This window comes from Heterocephalus glaber, unplaced genomic scaffold (assembly GCF_053883595.1).
Source record: "Heterocephalus glaber isolate CG9 unplaced genomic scaffold, H.glaber_assembly_v1.0 deba00001790, whole genome shotgun sequence".
Taxonomy (NCBI): Eukaryota; Metazoa; Chordata; class Mammalia; order Rodentia; family Bathyergidae; genus Heterocephalus; species Heterocephalus glaber.
The window spans coordinates 1810319-1838316 of NW_028258473.1; the positions used below are offsets into that span (position 1 = coordinate 1810319).

The 27998-nt window shown below is 41.1% G+C and overlaps 1 protein-coding gene across 4 annotated transcripts in view; it reads right to left on the bottom strand.

Annotated features, from left to right (window-relative positions):
- The window catches only part of Yipf6 (Yip1 domain family member 6), a 110169-nt gene that overhangs the window by 14603 nt on the left and 67568 nt on the right, over positions 1-27998 (bottom strand). Inside the window, exons 5-10 of one of the 4 annotated variants that reach the window (XM_021249850.2) lie at positions 20183-27918; positions 8283-8382; positions 7124-7181; positions 6596-6858; positions 2013-2141; positions 1021-1099 (exon numbers count right to left, since the gene is read on the bottom strand). In XM_021249850.2, the coding sequence (XP_021105509.1) occupies positions 1021-1099; positions 2013-2141; positions 6596-6652 (265 nt within the window). In that variant the 5' untranslated portion in view covers positions 6653-6858; positions 7124-7181; positions 8283-8382; positions 20183-27918. Of the gene's footprint in view, positions 1-1020; positions 1100-2012; positions 2142-6441; positions 7182-8282; positions 8470-9545; positions 11501-20182; positions 27919-27998 lie in introns of those variants that run through there. The other 3 variants (XM_087203255.1, XM_021249856.2, XM_021249857.2) reach the window with 3 other exon arrangements.

The window sequence follows — 27998 nt, forward strand, 5'->3', positions numbered from 1 at the left end:
AGCAAGGATTAAATAAGATAATATGCACATGTGTACATGGGGGGGGCACTAGAATAATAGCTACCATTTATGGAGTGCCTACTGAATGTCACATGCCATACTAGGTGATTTATATGTGTTATCATCTCCAATCCACATCTGCAAGATACATGTTATCTCCACTTTAACAGGTGAAGAAACTTGAGCCCCAGAAGTCAATTCTTATTCAAGATCACAGACCTAATCATGGAACCACTATTCCAACCTAGATTTGCCCATGCTTTTTCCAATACACCAGTGATAGCAAATCAGTCTTAAATCATGTGTCAGCTCCAACTCACAGTGCAGAAAAATTTGGATGCTGCCTCCTGTCTCCACAGAGTAACAGCGCACTTGCCACTTATTTGACATCCCTGTATTACAGCTGAAATGTTGCTGAAATAGAAGGTACACTCATGTATGGCATCATTGTTACTATTCTCAAATGACTTGATTTTCTGATAAAGAATAATATGAAAACTGACTGCTTGAAGAGTGAGAAACATAAGAATTTTAAGAAAAAAATTATAATAATTTATTGTGGTTTTGATAGAAACTTAACAAAGAAAGCAGTCATCATACTAAATGATAGTCTTGAAAATAGAAGCGTCAATGAAGATACTATTAATTTGTTAGCCATTAACAGGTATTTGCTATTATTCTAATTTAACATTTAAACATTTGCTTTTCCCTTGTTAGTTCTTTGCTTGAACAAAGTCCCCATATGTTAGCAGCTTCTGTAAATATTTTTTGGCAACATCTGCTAGAGCATTTTCCAGGTGAGGGTAAATAGTCTTTATTTGTTGATAAAGATAATATAATAAGAAAAATCTTCTAACCCCTCAATTCCATTCTAAATTTCTTCCAAAATTTTCATTTACATATACATATTTTCATTCTGCAAAATGATGTCAGTTTTATTACCACAGTCTTTGCCTTATAAAGTACTAATGATAAGGTACAATGAGATGAAACAAACCCTGAGAAATTTCATGTACTTACAATCTCTCAAAAGAGTGTTACTTTTTCTTGGATATAAAACGTGCATGAATTTTTTCCCAACAGCTTTTAGATCACGCATCTGAAAGACACAAATAACTTGTTATACTGCAATAACCAAGGTTGCCAGGTAATCCCTTCACTTATTTGCTAAAAATTTTTTTTCAGTCTCCTAGGAGCTAGCTCTTTATTGAATTTTGGAGTTAATGTCAATTCAACCCTTTCACTATACAACTAAACCAAAGAGGTGAGCGTATGGTTTTTCTGTTAACTCCTTAAGTCAACATCCAACACTTTTCCACAACTACCAGTTCTATTTTGATTTTGACGACTCTGTAAAGAAAAACAGCCCTCCCAATATGATACTTAAATAATATCATTAAAATAATATCATTATGAAAAGCTGCTCTGCAAAACACAGAATGTGACATTCAGCTCATACATGATAAGGTCCCAAGGGCCAATTTAGTCTGCTTCCTGGCTACCATTCTTTGTAACATTCCAACATTCACAATTTGATAAATGAATCAGTCAAGACATTTAAGGAAGGGTTCGGTAATGCAAATATAACTTCTCAAAATACACTGGAGATTATTCTGTCCTAGATCTTCATTTTTAATGGTTGGTATTCCATCAGGTGTACATAACATATTCAACTTAACCAATATAAGTTGTTTCCAACTTTCTTCTATTACAGAGAATGCTACAATGAACACCTTTGTATACTGAATTTTTCTGTTAAAATTACTTTTAACTTTTTAATTTTTCATTATCTACAGAGAAGTAAAATCATTTTAAAATTTTGGACATTTTAAGATTCTTAGTATCCATTATAGCCAAACTGCTCTTCAAAGATTGTGCCAGATTATTTTCTAGGAGAGAATCTTAAACTCCAACAAATAAAATATAGTGAAAATCATGAATCAAACAAAAATATTGCAGTTATTTAGTCCTGTGATGCTGAAGAGAAGTTCTCTCATACTAGGCTAACTTACGATAGTATTCTGAACAGATTCGTTTAATGTGGAGCTGTCAAATTCTCGACTGCGAGATCTCATAGGAATGGTGATTTCTCCTTCTATCGGGATGTCTTGTGAGATAGATATATCTGAAAGGCCTGCAAACTGAGAAGTGATAGAGGGAAAAATTAAATCTATAATACATTGAAGCATTCCTCAAAGACATCATTTCCTAGAGTAGGGACCACGTCTTTTTGTAGGGTTTTGCACAGTAGTTAAAAGTAGGCGTTAGCTCAACAGGATCTAGCATTCACTTAGGTCACATTTCTACTGCATTTAGGTTCCTTAGATGGCTTTAGTGGCCTCTGCTGGATAAAAAAGAGTATTACATGAAATGTAAATGGAAACAGTAATATAAATACCTTGATTTATATTCTATTTACCAGACTACCTGGCAACCACACATCTGATAAAAATTTAAAAGTGAATAAAGAATGTGAATTTTAAACTCTTATGTTCATCTGCTAAATTTGATTATCATGACTGAAACTCTAGAATTTACAAATTCTAAGAAAACAGAAGCAATCTTTTCTCATACAGTTTTTGGCCCAGTGGGCACAATTTTTAGTGGGCAACTGTTGTAGATAAATGAAACACAAGACAATACAGTAAAATTTTAGAAAGAATGAGGTTTTTCCAAGAGCTTATGAAAATAACTTCTCAACCATGCTCATAACATTTTTAAAAAACACTGAATGAGCTCTGATTTCTTTTAAAGGTTTCCTATAGAGAAAAGAAGGGAATGAAGTGGTACAGCAGATGAAAGATAGGCTTCTTTGAATAGACACTGTTCTCTGTATGACGTGAAATCATTTAAGACAGTTCACATAATCACAAAATAAAATTGAAATTTAAATGAAGCAATCCCTGAAACAAATATTAAACAAACCTACAGTATAGAGAAAAAAATACACAATGACACAGAGAACAACTACTTTAAATAACTTCTAATGCTGTAATTTGACTACCAACTAGATAGAGCAAGCTGAAAAGCATATTTCCTCACCAGAACAATGAGAAAAGACTAGACACAAAATTACGATTTTTCTTGAAGCTATCGGAGAGCTGAGGTGGCAGGGCAACCAAGCAGCCTGGATGTGAACTATAAGGAAAGACAAATGCTTCCAAGCAGAGACAGGACATCTGCATCAGCTTCACTGTAGTTTTCATGAGAAGACAACACTGGGCACTACACAGATGGGGAAGAACTCAGCTAAAATTTTAAATAAATTGGTAAAGTATGAAATTAAAAAACCCCTGAAAGTAACAGACACAAAGAGTGCTCACAGCCACTTGCAGGCTGTTCTGTAGACTTCCACTGGGTGCTCACAAGAAAGAGTAGATGGAGGGCAATGCTACAGATGTAAGGGAAGGAAGCAGCTACCATTGGAAAAAAGCACAGAACTCCATCTAGGCCTTCCTCTCAGATAGGAAAAGAGCCCTAAAGCTGCTTGGGAAAAGACAACAAATTTCTTGCTTCCAGAGCACAGGCAAAGAAAGATTCATTGTGCCTAGCAAAAAGGAAAAGAAAACTATCTCTACTCCCGAGGGAGCGATAGGACACCATTCTGGACCCAAGCCATTAGTTTCCTTCAGCTGGGGAAGAAACAGGATCACTGAGAGAGTGCCACTTAGGAAAGAGAGACACATGGCAGTGCTAAGGTAAAGGCTAGACCATGAAAACAAGGAATCATCCCTACCCGTCCCTACGATCAAGCTACCAAACAAGGAGTAACAAGCAACAGCAGTCTACTGTTGGGGGAGGGGCAGTGGCGGTGAACCTATGACACGCGTGCAACATCAGGCTGTTTGTATCATTGAAAGCTCTAAAATGTTCACCATCATTGATCTAGGAGCTTCAAGAGAACCACTATGAGACCCAAGGCCAAAAGCAGACAATGAACAACAGAACATTCAGAAAAACATTGCAAACAACCAAGCACCCACCCTAAGCCCAAGGTGACAGTAGAGAATTTGAAACTGATGATGCTTTGAAGGTACCCTCAGCAAAAATAAAACCCATATAAAACTCAACTCCTGACTAAATTCCCAGTGACAACTTAGCAAGTGAGATCACTTCTGGCAGTCTCTTGTTATATACATAATATACAACATCCAATAAAAAATTAGCTACACACACACACTCAGAGCAATCAATAAAATCAGGTTTTCGAGAGGACCCAGATACTGGAATTATCAGTATGCATGGAATGCACTTAATCTCAATAGCTGAGGTGATTTAAAAAGAGGCTAGCCAGGCATAGTGGCCCACAACTGTAATCCTATTAGCTACTTGGGAGGCTGAGGCAGGAGTATCATAAGTTCAAGACCAGTCTGGGAAAAATAGAGAGAACCTTTCAAGAGAGGGAGAGAGGGAAAGAGAGAGAGAATATGAGAATACTTATTGTCTGATCACTGTGTACCAGGTGCTCTAGTAAAAGTGTTAATTCATTTAATCCACTAACAACCCAATGAACTAAGCATTGCTGTATCTGTAAAACTTAGATGGGAAAACAGGCACAGAGGGTTTAGTAATTTCCCCCAATATCCCAATATCCCCAAGTGGCAGTGCTTAGAATTAAACCTAGGCAATCTGACCTCAGAATACACATTCTTAACCACAATTCCATACTGCCTCCCTGATTCAGTAGGCCTACCTTTTAGGGCTTGCCTCCTAATAATTCCCTAGACCTTTGCCAAAGTGACATTATTCTATAAACACATCAACACTTTCTAATCTCTGTGCCTTTGTCCATGAGAAGCTATGTAACATCAGTGGAAATAGTCCAGGTGTCAGACCAAGGTTCAAAGTTCTCGCCTGGCCACTAACTGGATGCAGATTCTAAGGAAGTTAAACCTCTCTGTATCTCATTTCTTCATCGTAAGTAAAAAATAGGTAAAAGCTACCTAATTAAAATGGTTGCTATGAAGTTTAGAAAATATGCACAGATGTTTAGCACAATGCCTGGCATACAGCAAATGCTCAATCACTGATAACGCTTACAGTCACCTGGAATTTTAAATCCTACCCATCCTTTGAGGCCCTCTCAAATATAACTTCTACCATGAAGCTTGATCACCCCAATTGGACACAACAGCATCTTCTTTTTAATTTCATGTGTAATTTTTCATGTGTTATTTTCTCTTATGTACAGCCTTATTTTAGCAGTGTATATTTGTATCATTCCTAGAAATTAGACCATAAGCACCACAAACTAGCACAGTGCATTATACATTACGGGGGTTCAAGAAACATGTGCTGAATAGAAGCAGATTGGATACTGAGTAATGAGTGACCAGAACCACTGAATTAATTATGAAAGCTTCATGGAAGGGGGGGGGGTGGATGAAAAACTAGCTAGCTGTTAAACAGCTAGGCATTTCTAACTATACCACGACACTGTGTATATTAGCTCAGTCAGTCCCCTCACTAATTCCATGATGAATTTCTATCACTATTTTCCAAATAAGGAACTAGTTTTCATTCCACATGCTAGGCTAGCACTCTATCCCTATCCCCCACCTGATTCTTCCATTGCTATGTACCCAATGGCTGAGAGTGCCAGGAACACAGTGGATGCTCAATAAATATTTGCTGAAGGAAAGAAGTGATGAACAAATAGAGCTAGGAAACAACAGGAGTAGAATGAAATTCAATTGACCCCCAGTTCAGTTCTCCACTATGTTAAGATGCCACTTTAAAACAGGAAACAGAAATATTATTTATTAAATAAGTACTATATAACTATACACTCTTTGGGAGTAGGGACATTGGGGCAGAACATTGATTTAGACTCCTCAGTTCATGGCACTCATTGTATTAGCCACATTACGTAAGTTACATCATTTGATCTTCCTAAAAGCTCTTTGAGACAGGTATTTTCATCTCCATTCAACAGACTATGAAGAATCATCCTCCATGAAATGACTTGCCCAAGTTCATATAAGCAGTAGCAGAATGGGTGGATTCTAGCCCAGGTAAGTTTAACAGTAAAGCTTGGGTTCTCAAACAGTAACAAGCTTCGGGCTTTGTACTGATAGTAGAAATTCTGTTCCCTCCAAGAGAGTATCCTGAAGAGGATGACAAGGAGCTAGGATTAAACTTAGCCTACTAAGGTCATTGAACAAGTAAAGATTCAAGTTATAAGCAATAAAATGTCAAACGACCGATGGGAAGCAGTCCCTCATTACTTCTAGAATGCTGCTGCTCCAACAAGGGCTGGTGACCAGTCGTGATAAAATCAGGGAAGAGTGTAAGAAAATATATCACCTAAAGCTCGGCATTTAACACAATGTTAAGGGACGAGGACAAGCCCTGCGGTATAAGTCAGGAAAGAGGAGAGGAGTTTCACCAGAAGACTAGAAAGCACTAAGGCGGGGGGGGGGGGGGGGGGGGAGCAGTTACCCACGGAACAGGTGCAGTGTTGGGACTGGTTCTAGCAAAGCGCCTGGCGGGCGAAGGGGCTCCAGCTCTCTTGGGCTACAAGCCCGTCCCCCGACTTCCTTAGGGGGCACTCTGCCTCACCCTTGGTCCCTTTTGTCGCAGTTCCCAAGCTCACCAGGGGCCTGGGCGATGCTGTCCCCGGATCTCCCGGAGACTCCGCCACTTCCGCCATCTTGGCCCTCCTTCTCTCGGGTCGCTCCCACAGGCCTTTGCGAAACCTGAGACGTGGAGGCAGCGGTCGCGGCCCGCTGCCGCGTCATCGCGCAGGTGTCGCGTCATGGAAAGGCGCCGGGCAAGGGCTGGTAGCCCTGGACAGGTCTCCGGATCTTGTGCAGTCCTTGGGTCTCGGGGTGTTGGGGAGAGTGCAGCTCGGCCGGGCTAGACACATTCTGCCTTCAACGCTCTACCTGGATTCCCCAGACCGCGGCTCTCTTCCCTGCCCATCCCTTCCCAGTTCTCAGGAGTTGGCTCCCAGTGCCAGAATCCCTAGCACAGCGCTTCCTAGGAAAGTCGTGTTCCCTCTCTCACCCTGCCGCCTAACAATTTACTTGCTCCTAATAAAGAGACCAGCCCTTCCCTGACCAACTCCAGCCCCCGCTGTCGCCCCTGCCTCGCTATTTCCCTGCGTTTCTCATCCAGCTACCTAGCTGCTTCCGCCGCCGTGCTTTTAGAAATGTCCGTACTGTCTCCGTAGCGACCCTCTAAAAGGAAGGGAGGGAAGGAAAAGAAAAGAAAAATCCCATAAGTCCCAACCTTGAGCTTTCATAGAGTTTCTGACTCCCACCTCATCCCAGGTCTCATTTTAGATGAGGTCAGACAATGCAGCCATTGTTGATGCACTCAGTGTTCTGGATCCGTAAGTGCTCTTTGGGGGGTGTGAATACTGGACCAGCTTAAGCATTTAACCATTAGGGTAAGAAATAGGTATGAAATAAAGTCCTTTATATTTTTGCATAAGCAATCCAGGAAAGCACCAAAGTACTGTGGTAAACTTAAGGAAAAACGTGGAGGAACAAAATTCCCAAACTTAATGCAGCTTTTGGGGAGTATTGTCATTTTGTTTTGTGTAAGTGTTGTTACAGTATTTCAGACCAAAATCATTTCCAGTACTTGCACAACTACTGGTGGACATGATATTAAAATTTTGGCCAATTGGACCGGGGATTTAGCTCAGTGATTCTGCCACCCGCCTCGCAGGCTCAAGGTCCTGAGTTCGATCCCCGGTACCAAAAAAAAAGAACGAAAAAAGGACAAGAGAATATTGTGTTCAACTGGTTCAAGCCCAGCCTAGGCCTTCCTCCCCATTCTCCCTCCCCTTACTTTCTCATTTATTATCCATCACCAAGTCCCTTCCCACTTCCCTGAAGCCCTTGATAATAACCTCTTCTATTTCCTTTGCCAAGCTCTAAAATTAGTTATCTCTCTCTAACCACAAAACCCCAACCTCTCTACCCTAACCTCGTTTCTTGGCCTCTTAACCACTTGTTTCAAGATAGCCTTAAGAGGAGGACAGGCCATAAAATGATCAAGCCAGTCAATGTTCAGTTTACAAACTATCAACGATCATTCTGTTTATGTAACAAAAAGGGTACTCGTTGGGTATGATGCACCAAAGAAACACAGGTAGGAAGGACGATTAAAAAGAAGGGGGCTGCATAGGAACAAACTCCTAAAATAGAAATTATTCTGCTTTTAGTTATAAATATATCTCACAAAATTAACAAATTAACTGAGTATTATTTAATACAATTACTCGTTACCTTCTGTCAGAGCACAGACATCTGCAGTACAGCAAGACTTACCCAAAGTTGCTCAGAAACTTTGTAGTGGGGGTGGTGGGGGTGGAGAGATAGCTCAGTGGCACAGTGCCTGCCTGCAAGCGCAAGGTCCTGAGTTCGATCCCTAGTATCAAAAAAAAAAAATTGTAGTAGAAGTGGGATAAATATTTAAACCAACAGGCATGGAGAATTTTATTGATTATTATAAATTTCAAGTTATTGTAATGTAAAACTGAAAACAATGAAAATATTGAGGAAATAGTGTCCTAGAAAAAAAACAGCCAAAATTGACTCAGGAAGAAAGTAGGGAATTTTCATAGAACAAAATTTTTGAAAGAAAAAATTTAAAATATATAAAAGCAAGATGCTGAACAGGTTTTATAGTTTGGGTGAAAAAGTAAGGGAACTGGAAATATATGAATTGCTCCAGAAGGAAAGCTTCACAAGAAAATGGTTGCCTCTGGAGAAACAAGGTCTGACAATATGGGATGAATTGACTTTTAGGGAAAGAATGGCCCATTGTATAACCAGGAGGACTATTATTGTGGATCTTTCATGCAGTTTCAAATATATATATATATATATATATATATATATATATGTTATTCTTTTTTAAACTGCCAGAGATCTATCCTCCCCTCCGCTGCCAAAGTGCTGCATGAAGATGGTTTCAAAGGCCATTTATTCATGGCTTCAAGGAACAGATAATTCCTACACTGTATAAATGTTTCCAAAGAAAGAAGAAAGTTTATAAACCTAGGGACCTAGTGCAACCATGGTATTAAACTTGACAAAGATAGTACTAAAAAGAAAACTATATGAGTCACTTATTAACATAGGTAAAACATCTTTAACTGTTAGCAAATACTGTAAAGTCTGCAGAATAAGAAAATAATAATACCCTGGGTCAAATAGAGTTTTTCTCATAAATCTAGTTAGTTCTGTGCTCGCTTCACCACACATATACTAAAGTTAGTTCAAAAGCGGTAATGCAGTGATGATAACTGATCATTTTAATGGGTCAAAGAAAAACATCCATCATTTTGATGCTGAAAACTTCTACTTCCTTATCTGGAAATGAATATATAAATGAAGTAGACCTGAAAGGGTACTTACTTAACATGACAAAGAATTATCTGTCTCCAAACCAATACTAACATGATGTAGCTGGCCTATTAATGCCAAGAACTAGGCAAGAATGCCTGTGAGTTACTGGGAATTGAAGCCAGTGCCTTTGCACACCCTACCCCTCCCTAAATTGCTAAACTGTCCAGGGTGGGCTCAAACCTGTGATCCTCCTGCCTCACTTCAGGAATGTGCCACCATGCCACCAGGGATCGAAGCTATTATTCAACACTGTTGTGGAAGTGCTAGTGTCCTCATGTCTTTTTACCTCTAGAGGTACTTGGGACTTTTGATTGAAGGCCTGTGCAAAAATACAGAGCACTCAACTTTACCTCTTACGTATCTCCTATCTTGTTGGTTAAATGGAACAGGTATGTTAACCTGAAAGGACACACAAGTAACCTGAATACTGACTGCATCCACAGTTGCTTTATAACCTGACCTCTTAGCCCAGTGATGAGGCAATCGTGAGCACTGAGGAAGCCCAGGGATAAGGTACATGGTAGAGAGGTGAGGGAGATAAATTAGCCTGGAGATTGGTATGGGAATAATTATAAAACCTCAGAGAAATGTAAAAGGACTAGTGAACAGTGTAAGTTGCCAGCTGGGCCAGGGCAGGAATGGGGAAAGGAAAGAGGTAGAAGTACATAGAGGATTTAGGGAGGGGTTTATAACTAATTCTCTGAGTCTAGAGAGCAGAGAAACTACAGAATCTGGACCAGTATGATGCAGTATGATGCTTCAACAAATCCATACAATGTGTTCTGATCAAATTAGGGTAATTAGCATTTCCATCTCATAATTTCTTTATATTTGGAGGCTTTCAGCACCTATCTTCTAGTTTGCTATAGTTTATATCTTGAAAGTCCCTGGAAGGCTCATGTGTTTTAAGGATTGGTCCCCAACCTGTGGCACTATTGGGAGGTGGTGGAATCTTTAGGAGCTGGGAGCTAGTGTAAGGAAGCTAGGCCATTGGAAGCATGGTCATTAAGGGAATACTGGGACTCTGGTCCCTCCATTTCTTTTGCTTCCTGGCTACCATGAGGTAAGTATCCTGCTTTGCCATGTACTCCTGCCCTGATGAACTCCTGCTTTGCCACATGCCCAAAAGCAATGGGACAACTGATCATGGATTGAAACTTCAGAAACTGCAAGCCAAAATAAACCTTTCCTCTTTTAAAGTTGATTATATCAGAGATTTTGTTATACTAATGGAAACTGACTAATGCGTTGTTCTTTATAAAATATATAAAAGGTTATAGTCATCTATAGTCAACCTTTTCAGCTACAGAAACACCAGTGTTTATTTCTTCTGCCCAGCCATTTTATTTCTTTTTTTTCCAATTTTTGGGGTTTTTATTTGTTCATTTGTTTGTTTGTAAGTTTTTTATTTTTTATTAGTACATGTTTGCAGTGCATAATGTTCACATTCATCCTAGGGAGTAGGTATATGTAATTAACATATCATAATTATTTTTATTACCGTTCCTCTCCCATCTATCTCCAGATTCCCTTCCCATTTGCAAAGGATCTATCTCCTCATTTCCTATCACCTATCTTGTTTTTTAAATTATTTATACTTTGGGTTTCTCATATAAGAGAAACTATGCAATATTTAAGCTCATGTGTCTAATTTATTTCACTTCATATTATGGTCTCAAGCTGAATCCATTTTCCTACAAATGACTCAAACTTACTCAACTTTTTGGCAGAGTAGTACTCCACTATGTATTACATACCACATTTTCTTTATCCATTCATCTTTTCATGAATATATAGGCCACCTATAAGATTTAGCTATTATGAGTTGTGCTGCTATAAACATGGGTATATCACAGTGATAGAATATCTTTAAATCTTTGGGGGAAGATACCTAGAAGGTGATTACCTGGGTCAAATGGAATCTCTATACTGATTTCCATAGTGGTTGTATTAGTTTATATTTCTACTTAGAATTTGCAAAGAAGTAAAAATGTACAAGGATTCCTTTTCCCCCCCCAAAGCCTTGCCAGCATTTGTTAGTTTGATTTTTTAAAACTAATTTTATTGGTACATTTTTATATACATAATGATCACATTCATCATAGGGAATTTGTACCTGTACATAATATATCTTGCTTCTTTTTTCCCCATTCCCTTCCCCTCCCTTCAACCCTTCTTCCCTCTATTTACAAAAGCTTTGTTTCCATTTTTTTCCTTTTGTTCTCTTTATTTTTCTTTTCTATTGTTTGATTTTTTAATGATAGCTGTTCTTTGTGGAGTGATATGGAATTTCAATGTTCTTATAATTTGCATTTATCTGATGGCCAAAGATGTTGAGCATTTTTTCATGTATTAATTAGCCATTTGTACATCTACTGAAAAGTATCTCTTCATTTCAGATGCCTGTTTTTGGATTGGACCACTTATTTTGAGGGAGCAGAATTTCTCTTTTAGTTTTTTATAAATTCTAAATATTAGTCCTCTGCCTGAGTGGTGGCAAAAATATTTTCCCATTGAGTAGGTTGTTTTTTCATTCTATTGATTGTTTCCTTTGCTGTTCAGAAGCTTTTAGGTTTGCTACAATCCCATCTTTGATTCTTGGTGATATTTCATGTGCCTTTCTTGAGGCTATCTTCAAGAGTCTTACCTATTTTATCTTCCAGCAGATTGTTCCTTTTTTAACTTTTAGATCTTTGATTTACTTTTATTTTACTTTGGTACATGGTAATAGACTCAATTTTCTGCATGTGTGAAACCTATTTTCCAAGCACCATTTGTTAAAGTGGCTATCTTTCTACTAGTGTACGCTTTTGACTCCTTTGTCAAAGATCAGATGACTTAATGTGCCTGGGTTTGTTTCTTCATCTATTCTTTTTTTTTTTTTCTCTTGTACCGGGGATTGAACTCAGGACTTCGAGCCTACCAGGCAGGCTCTGTGCCACTGCACTAAGTCCCTGGCCCCTCTTCTATTCCGCTGACCCCACATGTATGTTTTTGTGCCAGTAGCATGCTGATTTTTTTTTAATCTCTGTAGCTTTGTAGTGTAATTTGAAATCCAGGATTGTGATGCTTCCTGGTTTGAATTTTGTTTCTCAGGATTACTCTCTTCTGGTTCCATATAAATCTTGAGATAGTTTTTTTTTTCAGTTCTGTGATGAATATTATTGATATTTTGATAGAGTTGAATTACATCTATATATCAGTTTGGGATGTATAGCCATTTTGCCAATATTGGTTCTGCCTATTGAGGAACAAGGAATATCTTTCCATTTTCTGATGTTCTCTTTGATTTCCTTTTTCAGAGTATGGTAATTTTGTTGTAGAAGTCTTTCACTTTTGTTTTTAGGATAATTCCTAAGTATTTAATTTTTCTTGGTGCTATGTGAATGGTATTGTTTTCCAAATTTCTTTCTCTGTGAGTTCATTATTGGTGTACAGGAATAGTATTGATTTTTGTGTGTTGATTTTGTATCCTGCTACAATACTTATTGGCTCTAGGATGCTTTTGGTGGAATTTTGGGTCTATGTAAAAGATTGTCTTACTTTCTCATTGCTGGGAAAGAGTAACTAACACCCACAATTTAAAGGAAGAGAGGAATCAGCCCGCTGCAGACAGGCAGATCTGCGCACACCCTACTGAGGTCCCGAGTCCCACAGAACACGCTGAATCAGCCCACTGCAGTCAGGCAGGTCTGTACACGCCCTACTGAGGTCCCGAGTCGCGGAGAACACGCCGAGTCCGCCCATTGCAGACAGGCAGGTCTGTGCACACCCGGCCAAGCTCGCAAGTCGTGCAGAGGACGCCGAATAACCCCGCTGCAGACAGGCAACCACCTGGTTCCACACTACAAAGAGGCAGAGGACAACGCACCACCAGACCACGGTACAGAGTCCCGCTGCTCGCGGCCCAGAGGTAGGGACTTCTGAGCCGCTGTCCCACTTCTCCTGGTCCAGAGGAAGGGACTTCCCGATAACCATCCCTCCCGCTGCTCTCAGCCCAGAGGAAAGGGCTTTTGGGCCACCTTCTGTCCCTCCGCTCCTGGCCCAGAGGAAGGGGCTTCCGGGTCACCATCCCTCCCGCTGCTCCCAGCCCACAGGAAAGGGCTTTTGGGTCACCATTCCTACTGCTGCTCCTGGCCCCTGTCCCACGTCTCCCAGCTCAGAGGAGGTAATCCATGGAGGCGCCAACAGCCCCCCCCCCGTCGAAATGAGAAAACATATAATTAAGTCTCAAAACCAGACTTCCAGATCACCTACAGCAACCCCAAAGGGAAATGAGATGGAACACTCTGATACTCAACCACCTGGACCCACTGAACTGGCAACAAAAGGGGATCTGCAAAAAATGAAATCAGAAATAATTTCTCAGATAACAGGAGAAATTGTGCCGTTAGTGCAAGACATGATTCATAAATCTACAGAGGAGCTCAGGAACATGATGGAATCCCAACATAGGAAACAAATGGAATCCATAAAACAGATGCAAATAGATTTCCAGGAGATGAAAAACTCCATTCAAAGTCTACACAGCAGAATGAGCCAATGTGAGGACAGAATTTCAGATATAGAAGATAAGACTGCAATTAGTGACCAGGAAAAGAAAAATTGCTTCAAAATTATAAGGGAACACGAGAAATCAATCCAGCAGCTGCTAGATGATGCAAAGAACAATAACATAAGACTGACTGGAGTCAATGAAGAAACAGGACAAAGTGCAGATGACATAAAAAAATCTCTTCACAGAAATAATGGCAGAAAACTTCCCAAGCAGGAGAAAAGAGCTTGACATACAGATAAGTGAGGCATATAGGACTCCAAATAGCCTTGATCAAAAGAAATCTACACATAGGCATATAATTGTTAAGATTTCAGAAACTCAACAGAAGAACAAAGTTCTACAAGCAGTTAGAGAAAAGAAACAAATCACATACAAAGGAAAGCCCATCAGAATCACAGCAGACTTCTCAACACAAACCATCAAGGCAAGAAGAGCTTGGAGTGACATATTCCAAGCCCTAAAAGAAAACAGCCTCCAACCCAGATGGATGTACCCTGCAAAACTATCTTTCAAAATGGATGGAGAAATAAGATACTTTCATGACAAAGAGCACCTTAGGAACTTCATGAATACCAAACCAGCACTCAAAAGAATTTTACACAATATCCTAGGAACAGACATTGAGGATCACAACCCCAGGAAGCAAAGAAGAATGAACCCATCTGGCATGACAAGAAATTAAATGTGAAGGGGGAGAACCCAACAAAAAGAAAAAGTCATGGCAATGACAAGTTAATACATTTCAGTTATAACCATCAACGTTAATGGTCTCAATTCACCAATCAAAAGAATTAGATTGGCAGAATGGGTCAAGACACAAAATCCAACAATGTGCTGCATACAAGAAACACACTTAATTCAAAATGAAACTCAAAGACTGAAAGTCAAAGGGTGGAAAACAATACTCCATACAACAGAAACCCGAAAAAAAGCAGGAGTAGCTATCCTCTTGGCAGATCAAGTAGATTTCAAACCAACACTGATTAAGAGAGATGAAGAAGGACACTACATCCTTATAAAGGGAACAATCCAAGAGGAAGAGATGACAGTCATAAATATCTATGTACCAAACAGTGGTGAGCCCAACTATATAAAACAAATACTAACAGATGTGAAAAGTCATATATACACTAATACAGTTGTAATGGGGGACCTCAACACCCCACTGTCACAAGTAGATAGATCAACTAGATAAAAAATAAGTAATGAAATACTAGAACTCAATCGAACTCTTGAACAAATGAACTTAACAGATGTTTACAGAGTCTTTCACCCCACAAAATCAGAATACACATTCTTCTCAGCTGCACATGGGGCATTCTCCAAAGTAGACCACATACTCACACATAGAACAAGTTTAAGTAAGTGCAAAGGAATTGAAGTTATCCCCTGTATATTATCAGACCATAGTGTGATGAAATTGGAGATCCATAGCAAAAGAAACTCAAAAAATTTCATAAACACATGGAAATTGAACAGCACACTTCTGAATAACCAATGGGTCACAGAGGAAATTAAAGAAGAAATCAGACAGTTCCTTCAATTAAATGACAATGACAATACAACATATCGGAATCTATGGGACACAATGAAAGCAGTCTTACGAGGTAAATTCATAGCAGTGAATACACATATTAGGAAAACAGAACAAGCCCAATTAAACAGCCTGATACTGAACCTCAAGATTCTAGAAAAAGAAGAACAGGACAACCCCAGAGCTCACACAAGGGAAGAAATTATAAAGATCAGAGGAGAAATCAATGCAATGGAGACTAAGAGAACGACACAAAAAATCAATGAAGCCAAGAGTTGGTTCTTCCAAAGAATCAACAAAATTGACAAACCTTTAGCCAACCTTGTCAGAAAAAGAAAAGAAAAGGCCCAAATCCATGCAATTAGGAATGAAAAGGGGGAAATTACAACAGACCCAGCAGAAATCCAGAGCATCATCAATACCTACTTCCAGAACCTATACGCCAATAAGATGGACAAAGCAGAAGAAATGGACAGATTCCTAGAGACATATGAATTACCAAAGTTGAATGAAGAATACCTAAAAATTCTGAACAACCCAATATCAACAAATGAAATTGAAAATGTAATTAAAAATTTATCAACTAAGAAAAGCCCAGGCCCTCATGGCTTCACTGCTGAATTCTACAAGACATTTAGAGAGGAACTACTGCCACTCCTGTTTAAACTCTTCAATGAAATTGAAAGGGAAGCAAGAATCCCAAATTCATTCCTGGAAGCAAGCATCACCTTGATCCCCAAAGCAGAGAAAGACCCAACCGAAAAGAACTATAGGCCAATCTCACTTATGAACATAGATGAAAAAATCCTTAATAAGATAATGGCAAACAGAATGCAGAAGATCTTCAAGAAGATCATACACCCTGATCAAGTGGGATTCATCCCAGGAATGAAGGGATGGTTCAATATACGAAAATCAATCAATGTAATACATTATATCAATAGAGCCAAGGACAAAAACCATATGATTATCTCCATAGATGCAGAAAAAGCATTTGACAAAATCCAACATGTATTTATCATAAAAACCCTACAAAAAATTGGAATAGATGGTCTCTGCCTCAAACTGATAGAAGCCATCTATGAAAAACCAACAGCCAATATCATACTAAATGGTCAAAAACTGAAATCCTTCACACTCAAATCAAGAACAAGACAAGGATGTCCACTATCACCACTCTTGTTCAATAGAGTTCTGGAAACATTAGTCACAGCAATTAGACAAGAGAAAGAAATAAAAGGAATAAAGATAGGAAATGAAGAAGTCAAATTGTCATTATTTGCAGACCACATAATACTCTATATAGAAGACCCCAAGAACTCCACCAAAAGTCTCCTAGACTTAATAACCACATTCAGTCAAGTAGCTGGTTACAAGGTCAACACACAAAAATCAATAGCTTTCCTCTACACAAATGACAGGTTCACTGAGAGAGAAATAGGGCAAATAATTTCTTTCACAATAGCATCCAAAAGCCTGAAATACCTAGGAATCAACCTAAAGAAAGAAATCAAAGACCTCTTCTCTGAAAATTATGGCACTCTGAAAAGAGAGATTGAAGATGATATCAGAAAATGGACAGACATCCCCTGCTCCTGGGTAGGAAGGATTAATACAGTGAAAATGGCCATACTTTCAAAACTGCTATATAGATTTAATGCAATTCCAATTGAGATCCCAGCAGCATACTTCATAGACCTTGAGAAAACAATCCAAAAATTCATTTGGAACAAGAAGAGACCCAGAATTGCAAAAGCAATTCTAGGTAACAGAGACATGGCAGGGGGTATCACAATCCCCAACCTGCAACTCTACTACAACTTACTGTGATAAAAACAGCACAGTACTGGCAAAGAAACAGACCTGAGGACCAGTGGAATAGATTAGAAGATGCAGAAACAACACCAGACACACTCAGCCATCTCATCTTTGACAAAGGAGCCAAACACCCTCACTGGAGGAAAGATAGCCTCTTTAATAAATGGTGCTGGAAAAATTGGGCTTCAACTTGCCAAAGATTAAAACTAGACCTATATCTCTCGCCATGCACTAAACTAAAATCAAAATGGATTAAAGATCTAAATATTAAAATAGAAACTCTGAACCAGTTGGAACAGAGGTTAGGTAGAACCCTTGAAGACATCGGTGTAGGAAAAGATTTTATGAAGAAAACCTTAGTTGCCCGTGACCTAGCACAAACAATCAACAAGTGGAATCTCTTCTTATTAAAAGGCTTCTGCACAGCATGAGAAACCACCAGGAGTGTGAAGAGACAACCCACAATGTGGGAAAAAATCTTCACCTGCTCTTCCTCAGACAAAAGTCTACTATCTCAAATCTATAAAGAACTTAAAATGATCAGACCTCCCAAATTTAAAGACCCAGTGTGAAAATGGGCATCTGAAATGAATAGACATTTCTCAGACAAAGAAGTAGAAATAGCAAATAAATATATGAAAAAATGTTCAACATCACTGGTCATTCGAGAGATGTAAATGAAAACAACCCTGAGATTCCACCTCACTCCAGAAAGAATGGCTGCTATCATGAAATCAACCAATAATAAATGCTGGTGGGGCTGTGCAGAAAGAGGAACCCTGCTCCACTGCTGGTGGGAGTGTAGACTGGTGCAACCACTGTGGAAATCAGTATGGAGTTACCTCAAAGAACTAGGACTGGAAGTCCCATTTGACCCCGCTATTCCACTGCTGGGGATCTTCCCCAAAGAATTAAATGAACCATACCACAGTGATATATGTGCACCCGTGTTCATAGCAGCACAGTTTGTAATAGCTAAAACTTGGAAACAGCCCAAATGCCCATCAACTGGAGACTGGATAAAGAAAATGTGGGTTTTTTGATAAAATGGAGTACTTCGCAGCTATAAAAAATGAGAAATTAGAGACATTTATAGCTAAGTGGATGCACATTGAGGCAATATTCTTAAGTGAAATAAATAGGACACACGTGTATAAATACTGAATAGTTTCTCTGGTGTGAGAAACTGAAAGTGTAAATAAGGACTAAATGTATAATAGGTAATGTGAAATAGGAAGAAAAGGGGCAAAGGGGGAGGAAGTGGGAGGGCTAGGGGAAAAGATAGAAGGGAATGGGATTATAATATGAGAAAATGGAAAAATAGGAACAAAATCTTTGTAAATAGGGAGGAATGGAGGGGTTGAAGGGAGGGCTGGGCAAGGGTGAAAAATAAGAACCAAGAGAGATTATGTAAAGGTGCAAATTTCCAATGACGAATGTCATTATATTGTATACCTAAAATGTACCAATGATTAGAATGAATAATCAATAATGCAAAATAGGAAGCAAATGTCCAAAGGGGTAGGGGTAGTGGGAGGAGCAGGCGAAAGGAAAGAAGGGAAAGGAAAAATGCTGAGAAATGGAAAAAATGGAAATAAAGTCTTTGTAAATAGGGAAGGGTGGAGGGCGTGAAGGGAGGGCTAGGAATGGGGAAAAAATAAGAACCAAGATGCATTATGTAAAGGTACAATTCCCAATGAGAAATGTAAATGTGTTGTATACCTACAATATACCAATAAAAGAATTTTTTTAAAAAACAAAAATAAATAAAGGAAGAGAGGTTCATTTTAGCTCATGTGTTTGAAGGTTGAGTCATTATGTGGTCGGTGGCATGGATGAAGGGCCTAGGCAGAACAGAGCTGCTGAGGTCATGATATCCAGTGAAGGGAGGAGCCAGGGAGGAAGATATCTGCTTCCAGGTCACGTCCCCACTGATCCACCTCTTCTGACCAGGCCTTGCTTCCTAACGTTACATTTAGCTATAATGCTTTCATAATCCAAGCACCTTCCAAAAGCTCAGCCTTTGAGCATAGGAGGCTTTGGGGGGTATCAAGATATAAACCATAACCGGGATCATGTCCTGCAATAATGATAATTTGACTTCTTCCTTTCCTATATGTATCCTTTTTATTTCTTTCTCTTGCTTTACTGCTCTGGATAATATTTTGTGTATCATCTTGAAGAAGATGGTAATAATGGAAATCCTTGTTCTTGATTTTAGAAGAAAAGCTTTCAGCTTTTCCAACATTAAATATGATGTTGACAGTAGGTTTGTCACAAATAGCCTTAACTGCTGGTTTTGCCCTGGGGAGGAGAGGAGGCATGGGAGGTCACTGACAAGTCGTAGAAAACTGGGTGTTGGGCAAAATGCATATGTTGTCTAACCTGGCATCAGTCAGTATGTACACCCACAGTATGTATTCAGCAACTGGGGGAACATAAATATCATTGGGACATGGAGCCAAATGCCTGATGCCCAAAGTCCCCTTGTCCTTCCAGACCATAATGTACTGACCTCCATACCCTTCTATGCGTGCAGTGGGTCTTGTGAAATGGTCTGGTTTACCATGAATCAGCAATGACTCAGCTCTAGTATCCACCAACACCAATACATGGTGCCTATTTTTCGGGGACCAATAAATAGTTAATTCCACATGTGGCCTCCAGTCTCCCAGGGTCGCTACAAACCGGTACCTCGGCCTATCTCCTAGTCTGAGTAAAGGGCTGCCAGTGTCACCTCATCCTGCGTCACTGAGGCTGCCTTTACCTTGGCCCCATTGCCTGGTATTGCTGGTCAGGGCACAACTGCTTCTACAAAGACGATGACACGTCTAAGGGCTGCCCATCCAGCTTCTCTGTGGCTAAGCCAGCTACTCTCAGGTATGCCCAGATTTGGCATCGTCTTACCTTCAATGGACCAAGCATCTGTCCCTGCAAGGTTGGTCCCATTCATCCAAAGTCCACTTGTTTCTTCTCCTTTCGCATCAGGGTTTACTGGTCTCTCCTTACCTTGGCACTTCACTACAACATTGCCCAGACTTGCCAAGGCATCCACCACATCATGAATCAGGTGATCTACGAAAGGTGCCAGTAGGGCTACCACCGTGCCAAATGTGATGGCTGGGCTGCTGGCCAGGATCAGATATCTCATGCATACTGTGAGCAGTTCTTCATCAAGGCTGCTATAGTGAGCAGCAAATATCATCTGCCACATGCCCATTTCACACAGCACACCTATCAAGTCCAGATAGGTTGTTCATTTCATGACTTGCTCCAGCAAGTTTCCCGGGTTTGGCCAAAGCATGTGAGCTGCTACCATCAGCCAATTTATCATGGTACAGTTACCCACTCCACAGGTCAGCCTCTGTGCATCCTGCAAAATCCAGTGCCTGGAGGGGATACCAGCTATGCTGACTAATTGAGCCATTTCCTGTGGGTCTACCTTTGTGTTGCCAGACCCTTCATCCCAGAGCCATTACAGCCATGCAGGCACAGTCTCACCCTCCCTCCACTTCAATTGTTTGCCAGTTCCCACAGCTCCACAGCTGTATAGGTCTTATATGTTGTGTGGCAGGTAGATCTAGATGGACATCTTTGTTCCCCCCTTGGGTCAAGGGCTCTTCTATCTCCACCTTTTGTTGGACACCAGGTCATGCCTGAAACACCAGGGGGCTCTCCTGGTAAGTGGTACTTACATTCCTGGAGGAGGTAGTGCTTTCTGCACCCTTCAGCATGACTTCTGCAGCTGCCAAGCGTTACTCCAAGCTCTCTTAGGTTCCCTGCAATTGGTTCACCTGCCAGACAAAGTCTTCTTCCTCCTCTCTCATATGGCAGGAGAGAGTAAAAAACAACCAAGCCACCCTCCCCACTGATTCACAGTGGGGGAGAGGAATTTGTGGCTCTAGTGTTTCCAAAACCCACAAAGTATCTCCAGGTGTCAGGCAGACTGCCTCCCAGTTATCAGGAGATTTTTTAGCTGCCAAGAAAGTTGCCACTGGCAACCAAAGCAAGGCTAGGGGTTGCATTTCAGTAGTCCCCCAGGGTTCCTCTCCACTATCTGGCACTGCTTCTACAGATGCAGTGGTGGGAACACTCACCTGACCATCCTGCAATCGACTTCACCAACTGTCGAGGTTGAGTGGCTGAAGGGGTGCCCTGTCAGAAAGGTTCCCAAAGAAAAGAAAACACTGAAGCAGACATCACAAGAAAGCAGGAATAAAACTTTATCTTATAGCAAAGCATGTATAGTGGCTGTTATCAGCTTACTGAGACATAGTGAGACAAAACACCTGGGTGATCTTGCATGGCTGTGTGGTGCATATGTGGTTGTCCATGCTGATTCATTATTATATAACAAAGTTTGTCATGCACCTGCACTAAATGACAGGATTGTGTCCTCAGTTGCCCTCATATACCCTCAGATCCCTGGGCTTTGACACATCTCACAGCAGCCCCCTACAAGGGGCTTACCTATTTTTGTGTTGCTGGCTTTCTCCTTCTCCAATTGCAGTCTGCAGATTCCCTGGGATTCCAACCACAGTTTACCCCTATCCTAGGAGTTCTCTTCCAGGTGGGAGTGAGGATCCTAGGAAGCCTGTCCCAGGAGTCTGGCCTGTGTGGCACCGTCTCCTTCCCTCAGGCTGTTAGAACTGCTCCCAAGATGTGTTGGCCAGCTAAAGTGTGTCAGGGGAGGTGTACCAACTCGGCCCACTTCCGTTTTTTAGCAGTCAAGATATGATACTTGGTTTCTAGAGTATGGGGACATTAGCCAGAGGCATGTATGAGATAGATATGTAGAGATAAGGGACTTTTGGAGCCACACACCCAGTACCTTCCAGAATGCATGGTTAGAGATTAAAAGATAACCTATAGGGCTACAAGTCCAAGTAAGATCAAAACACATTGCATTAAGGAATGAATGTTCTGGCCCTCTCCTCCCCATACTCTGATTTATCATTTAGATTGGCCCTAAAATCAATCATGTAACAGACCACCCTGACTTTCTCCTGTACTACTGTTGTCCCCTAAATGAATTCCTGAAAAGACATCCTTCTTTTGTCCTTTATCCTTCATTGTTCTATTAATAAAAATCCACAGATGCTTTAGTTTTGGGCTGTCTTTATAATACTCTCTCATCCTAAGGAATCTTGGTTAAGGGCAGTCTCTCTGGGTCTTCTTAAAGTTTGAATTGGACTTTGACTCCAAGAAATCTCTCATCCTTTGTGCCATGGCACAGTCAAAAATTGGCAAGTTAATATATTTAGAAGCAGAAAAGTTGAGGGAGCCATTCCCAGCCTTTCATTCAACTATAAACATACCACCACCCTAATGATTATCCATATTTAAACTTAGGAAGTCACAATGCCCAAAGCAGCAGATCATCAACACCAGTGAGAAATGGAATGGGAGGCACCTGGAGTCAAAGATGTCTGATCCTTTAAATACTGGAAGCCTGAGTTATTGGGGGTTGTTGTTCCTCTTCCTCTTCCTTTTTCTCTTCTGCCTGTTCCTGCTGCTACCATCCCATGGTCTTCAATAAATGTAGCTACTTACTACTTACTATGAGTTGTATGCTTGGAAATTCTTTCCTTGTCATCCACAAGAACCTGGACTACTTTTGTCCATTTAACTGTACCTTTTGTCAAGCCAGGCAAGAGGACATTACCAAATCTCAAGAGACCTCATCACACATTGGAGGTATCACCAGCAGCCTCAGAGACCTCAGAAGTGGGAAACCAGGTAACCCAGCCAGAAAGGAAGGTAGCTCCCCTCTCTCTTCTCCTTTCTGGGTGAAAAATGTATTCCTGGGAGGAGAGATGGACCAATTGCCATGTGGAAATGACTAGATTATGGGACAAAACCTCAGCAAGGTTGGACATAAGCTGAGCAGAGCAGGGGGAAAGGGTGCTGGAGGAGGGGAGAAGGCTGTCAATAGACAAATGCTTTGACATAGTCACCCACAGTAGGACACCAGGAGACATGGATCTGTCCTGCCTGAACTGTTGCTTTTCTCTGTGGAGTACCTAGTAATTTTCCCTGTGTTTGGGCAGCTCTTTGTTTAGCACCATGAGTGTTTGTGCTTCACAGTAGGTCACGTATTCATATAGAGGGCTTCCTTTTCTACAAGTTTTACTAACTTTCTTTCTCCTTTTCTGATCCCCTCACACCCTGAGGCTTTCAGTGATCAGAGTAGCTGTATTCCATTTGTTTAAGCATTGGTTTCAAATAACACAAAGAACAAGGTTAAGCAGTACACTGCCTTCCTGCACGGGAGCAGAGGGATTGGTCTGTTTAAACCTCCCACCACCTACTGCTTCCACATGCACTGGCCAGTGGCAGGAAGAGGCCTGGTAGGCAGAATCAAACAGATTAACTGACTCAACTCCTCTGTGTCCTAAAACCCCACCTAAATCTGTTGCTTCCTGTTGTAGTTTGCTGATATTTGTTTGCTATTCATTATACTTAGTTTTGCTTTTTTTTTTTTTTTTTGGTACAGGGGATTGAACTCGGGAACTTGTGCTTGCCAGGCAGGCACCCACCGGAACCACTAAGCTAAATCCCCGGCCCTCAGTTTTGCTTTTGTTATGATAACTGTGGCTTTAGGTTTATGCTGATGTCTGAAAGGATGTGTAACCTGTATTTTGCTGACTGAATTTACATAGTGCCTGACTTTCATTTTGAGATTCTGTCACTAGATGTTTATGTTTTATGGGTGAGTAGAGGGTTTTTTTTTCTAGGTATGAATCTTGTTCCCTTTTTAATTGGCTATGGGTCATCCCATGTTCTGGGAGCTTCAACTGAAAGATGAGTTGGGTTTATAGGGGGAAATCCAATGGGTCCAAAGGAAGTACCACTTGGAGATGTCCAGCCCCAAAGAGTTCAGCTCTGCTAGGGGATGCCTGATGTCAGAGCAGGGACAAGGTTTGCAGGAGAGGCCCTATTAGGTTCCCACTAATGGAGACTGACCCAGGGATGGGCCTGCAAGATCCCAAGGAATTCACCCTTACCAGGTCATACGCCTGAGGGTAAAAGGCTCAGGCTAGCAGGATAGGCCCTGTCAGGTCCCCACTAATGGGGACTGACCCAGAGACAGGCCTACTAGAATCCCTAGAATCTAATTTTTACTCCTCCTATCTACAGATGGAAACAACCTCATCTATTCCTTCTAAGTCCCTGCTCAGATGTCTTCTTAACCATTGGAATGAGTTCCACACTAAGACTTTTCAGAGAGATCATCTTATATTCCTATGTAATAAAAAATGGCCTATATATCCACTTGGGGAAAATGAGATATAGCCACCCCTTGGCAGCCTGAAATATATGCCATATTTCAATTATAGCTTTACTGTAAGAAACAAAACAAATGGTCAGAGGTGCCTTATATTCAAGCCTTTATGGCCCTCTACCTGAGGCCTGATGTGTACCCTAGAAGTCATCATCTCTCAGGAGGTGATGCTGCAGAGGACTTCCTCCTGACAGCCCCTCCTTTTCACAGAATACCTCCTCAGCAACCTGCTCAGTCAGTACCCTCAGGAGATAAAGGACATCTCCTGAGTCCACCCCATACTAGGTTTGGGTCTACTTACCATAGGGGCCCAGATTCAGGGAACTCAAACTCTAAGCCCACTACTGCTCTACCCCTCCATGAAGTAGCAGACACTATGGTACAATATGGGTTCTAGTTCCTTTTTCAATTATGGATATTCAGCAATGCAAGAAGAAATTGGGTAGATTTTCTGAGGATACTGAAAAGTTTGCTGACAATTTCCATACCCTAACAGTGGCTTTTGATCTGACCTGGCAAGATGTCCATTACATCCTTGTCTCCTATTGCACAGCAATGAAGCAGGAAATAGTTAGGACCTTGGCACAGATAACTCTTTAACACGAAGGTAGGAGCAAAAAGTGGCTTTTAATGATGTCGGTGGCTCAGTGAGTGACTCCTGTCACTCTCCAGATCCCAAATAGAAGTTTGTACTTCCTTTATACCTTTTTTTTTACACTTATGAAGCTTAATTTTATTAGAGTTTCCCTGGAAATATAGCAAGCAGGATTTACCACAAAGCAGAGCAGTGGAGAGGGGGAAAGCACAGAGTTCTGGCAGGACATTCTGAGTCCTTTACCCTCCTTTGGTGACAATTACAGAAGTTGTCATGGCTACTCAGGTACATTCTACAAAGAGCATAGTTACCTAGTTAATCCATAGCTGCCTAGTAACACAGTTAACCCATAGTTGCCTAATAACACAGTTAGCTCATAGTTACCCAATTCCATGTGGAGGGGTGGTCTCCTCTCTCATTTATCTGTAGTCCGAAGTTTTTGTCCTCCTCCATTTTGGGTCCTGGGGGTCTGTGATGTTGATAGTGACTGGATTACATGTCCCAAGCCCACAAGGGGTCAAGGGTCTTTGTTTTTTGAAGGAGATCCCATCTGTCAGGTGGCTCATTTTATACAAGACCAATAGGGGCAATCATTGGCTGGTGGAGCTTTATATCAGTCTCATGGGATATTTTTTCAGATGTACATATTAAACTTCCAAGTGGTTTTTATCTTTGGTTTAAAGCAAATTGGTGGAGTACCATCCTTAGGCTTATAGATCTTATATGTAGTCAAATTATGGGCACAAGTTTTTATAACCTCTCCTTTACAAACATAGTAGTATGGTAAAGCAAAATAGTCATACCAGAAGTTCCTGTCTCAGTGACATGCAGGCAGGGGTCACAGTTGTTGGTTGCCCCCTGTGGGAATTACTACCTTGAGTGTTGCGCCTGGAGTGGAGGAGATGAGACCTCCTAATAAAAGCGACTAATACGAGTAAAATATCTTAGCCACAAAAGGAAGGTGAGGGCTAACAGTCACCTCTTGCCCCAATTCCAGTCAGCTGGGCCAGTCTCAGCAAAGGTGTCCCAGTGGGGTTTCAGAAGATAGGGGCGGCACCTTTTAAAGATATCCAGGTTGATGTCACAGAACTGCCCAAACGCTGAGGATTTCGTTACCTCTTATGGTCTGTACTTACTCCAACTGGGTAGAGGCTTTCCCCTGTTGAACAGGAAAAGTCCAAAAAGTGACAGGAAAATTGCTCCATTTCCCAGTCTAATCTATGTGGCTACTCTCATCACAAAGAACTCTAATTCAGGCCTTTGGAGAGGTTGGTCTTGCAGATCTGGCTGGCTGGAGTAAACCTGTTCTATGGCCTATTTACAATTATGTATGGGCCCTTCTAGCTGGGGAAGGACTGTAGTTGGGTTTAAGTTGTTAGAGACTTCCACCCTGATTCAAGGGTTTACACAGGGCAAATTTTGGTACTGGGTCAGTAGCAAATTGATGAGCCAGTGGTGGCCTTTAGTATTCATAAGGGTGACTAAAGCATATGGGACTCACAGTCTTAGGTCTTGTCCTAGAGTCAATTTGTCAGCCTCTTAGGTCAAAAGAGCCATTGTGGCCAAAGCCCTCAGGCAAGGAGGTCACCCTTGTTTAACTCTGTCTAGTTGTTTGGACAAATAGGTCTCCAGTCTTTTCCAGGAACCAAGGGTCTGGACTAGCACCCCTACTGTGGTATTCTTTTGTTCAATCACACAGAGGGTGAAAGTCTTGTTTAGGTTAGAGAGACCTAATGCTGCAGCTTTCTGAGGGGCTCGTTTCCCCCCTTTGTGGCTTTATAGAGGGGCTTATCTAGGATGGCTCAGTTGAGAATCTATATCTTATAAAAGCCAGATGTTTTCAAGAACTAGCTGTAATCCTGAGTCCACATAAGGGAACTGATCTGTGTACCTGGGGCTTTCTGTCATTACCTGATAACCTGTTACATTTTCTGGACTAAGGTTTGTTTTTTTTTTTAAATGAGCTTTGTGGGGGGCATCCAACCTGAAAATATGGCCATTCTATCTCATAAAGGGTTTTGAGTTTCCCTGGAATAAGTTTTTTACCATAATCTCCAGTAAATCCCTTTTTACAGTGTTTTTTTGTTTGCTTTTTTGTTTGTTTTTTTGATCATGATCACGAGAGGAGTGTTTTTACTATGGTTCCCACCCATAGTTTTTCCTCCCACAGAAATGAACAACAAAGACATCAATTGCCTTGTCTGTCACTGGACAGTCACCTCTCAGAGATATTTCAGACCCCTCTTAGCATTGGCAGGCCAGTGACCCTGGCTATCACTGCAGTATTGCACTAAGCCATATGAGATGGCCCTGGAACCGTGGTTCTGGACTCCATACTTGCTTTGACCCTATGTACATTGACTGGAGTGAGGAATGCAATGTCCATGTCCTTCACACACAAGCACTCACAGATTCAACCAAATACTCCAGCCTGCCAATAGCAGTGGCCAAATTGGCTTTCCAGGAGCCTAACGTGTTATAGTTTTACTGCAGTCCTGCAGCTAGCATGGGAACACAGAGGATGATCAAACCTCTTTTGGAGACTCCTCCTTAGATCTCCTCCTCAAAGCGGGGCCCCTCAACCTTACCGTAATTCAGATGTCTGCCAAGTGCCATTAGGTCCTCTCCATGTGAGCCCTCCTCAGGCAGCCAACTGGGGTGTCTTGGCCGGTCGTACAGGGATATTCCCACTTGACAGGAAATATTCTGTCTGTGCACGCTCAGCAGGAACTCCTCGTCCAACCAGCAAGCTCCCCTGCTCTGCTGATGGGGGAGGCAATCAGCCATGAGTGACTGTGCTGGGTCCCAGAGCTTCCCAGCCAGTGCACCAAATGAAGCAGAAA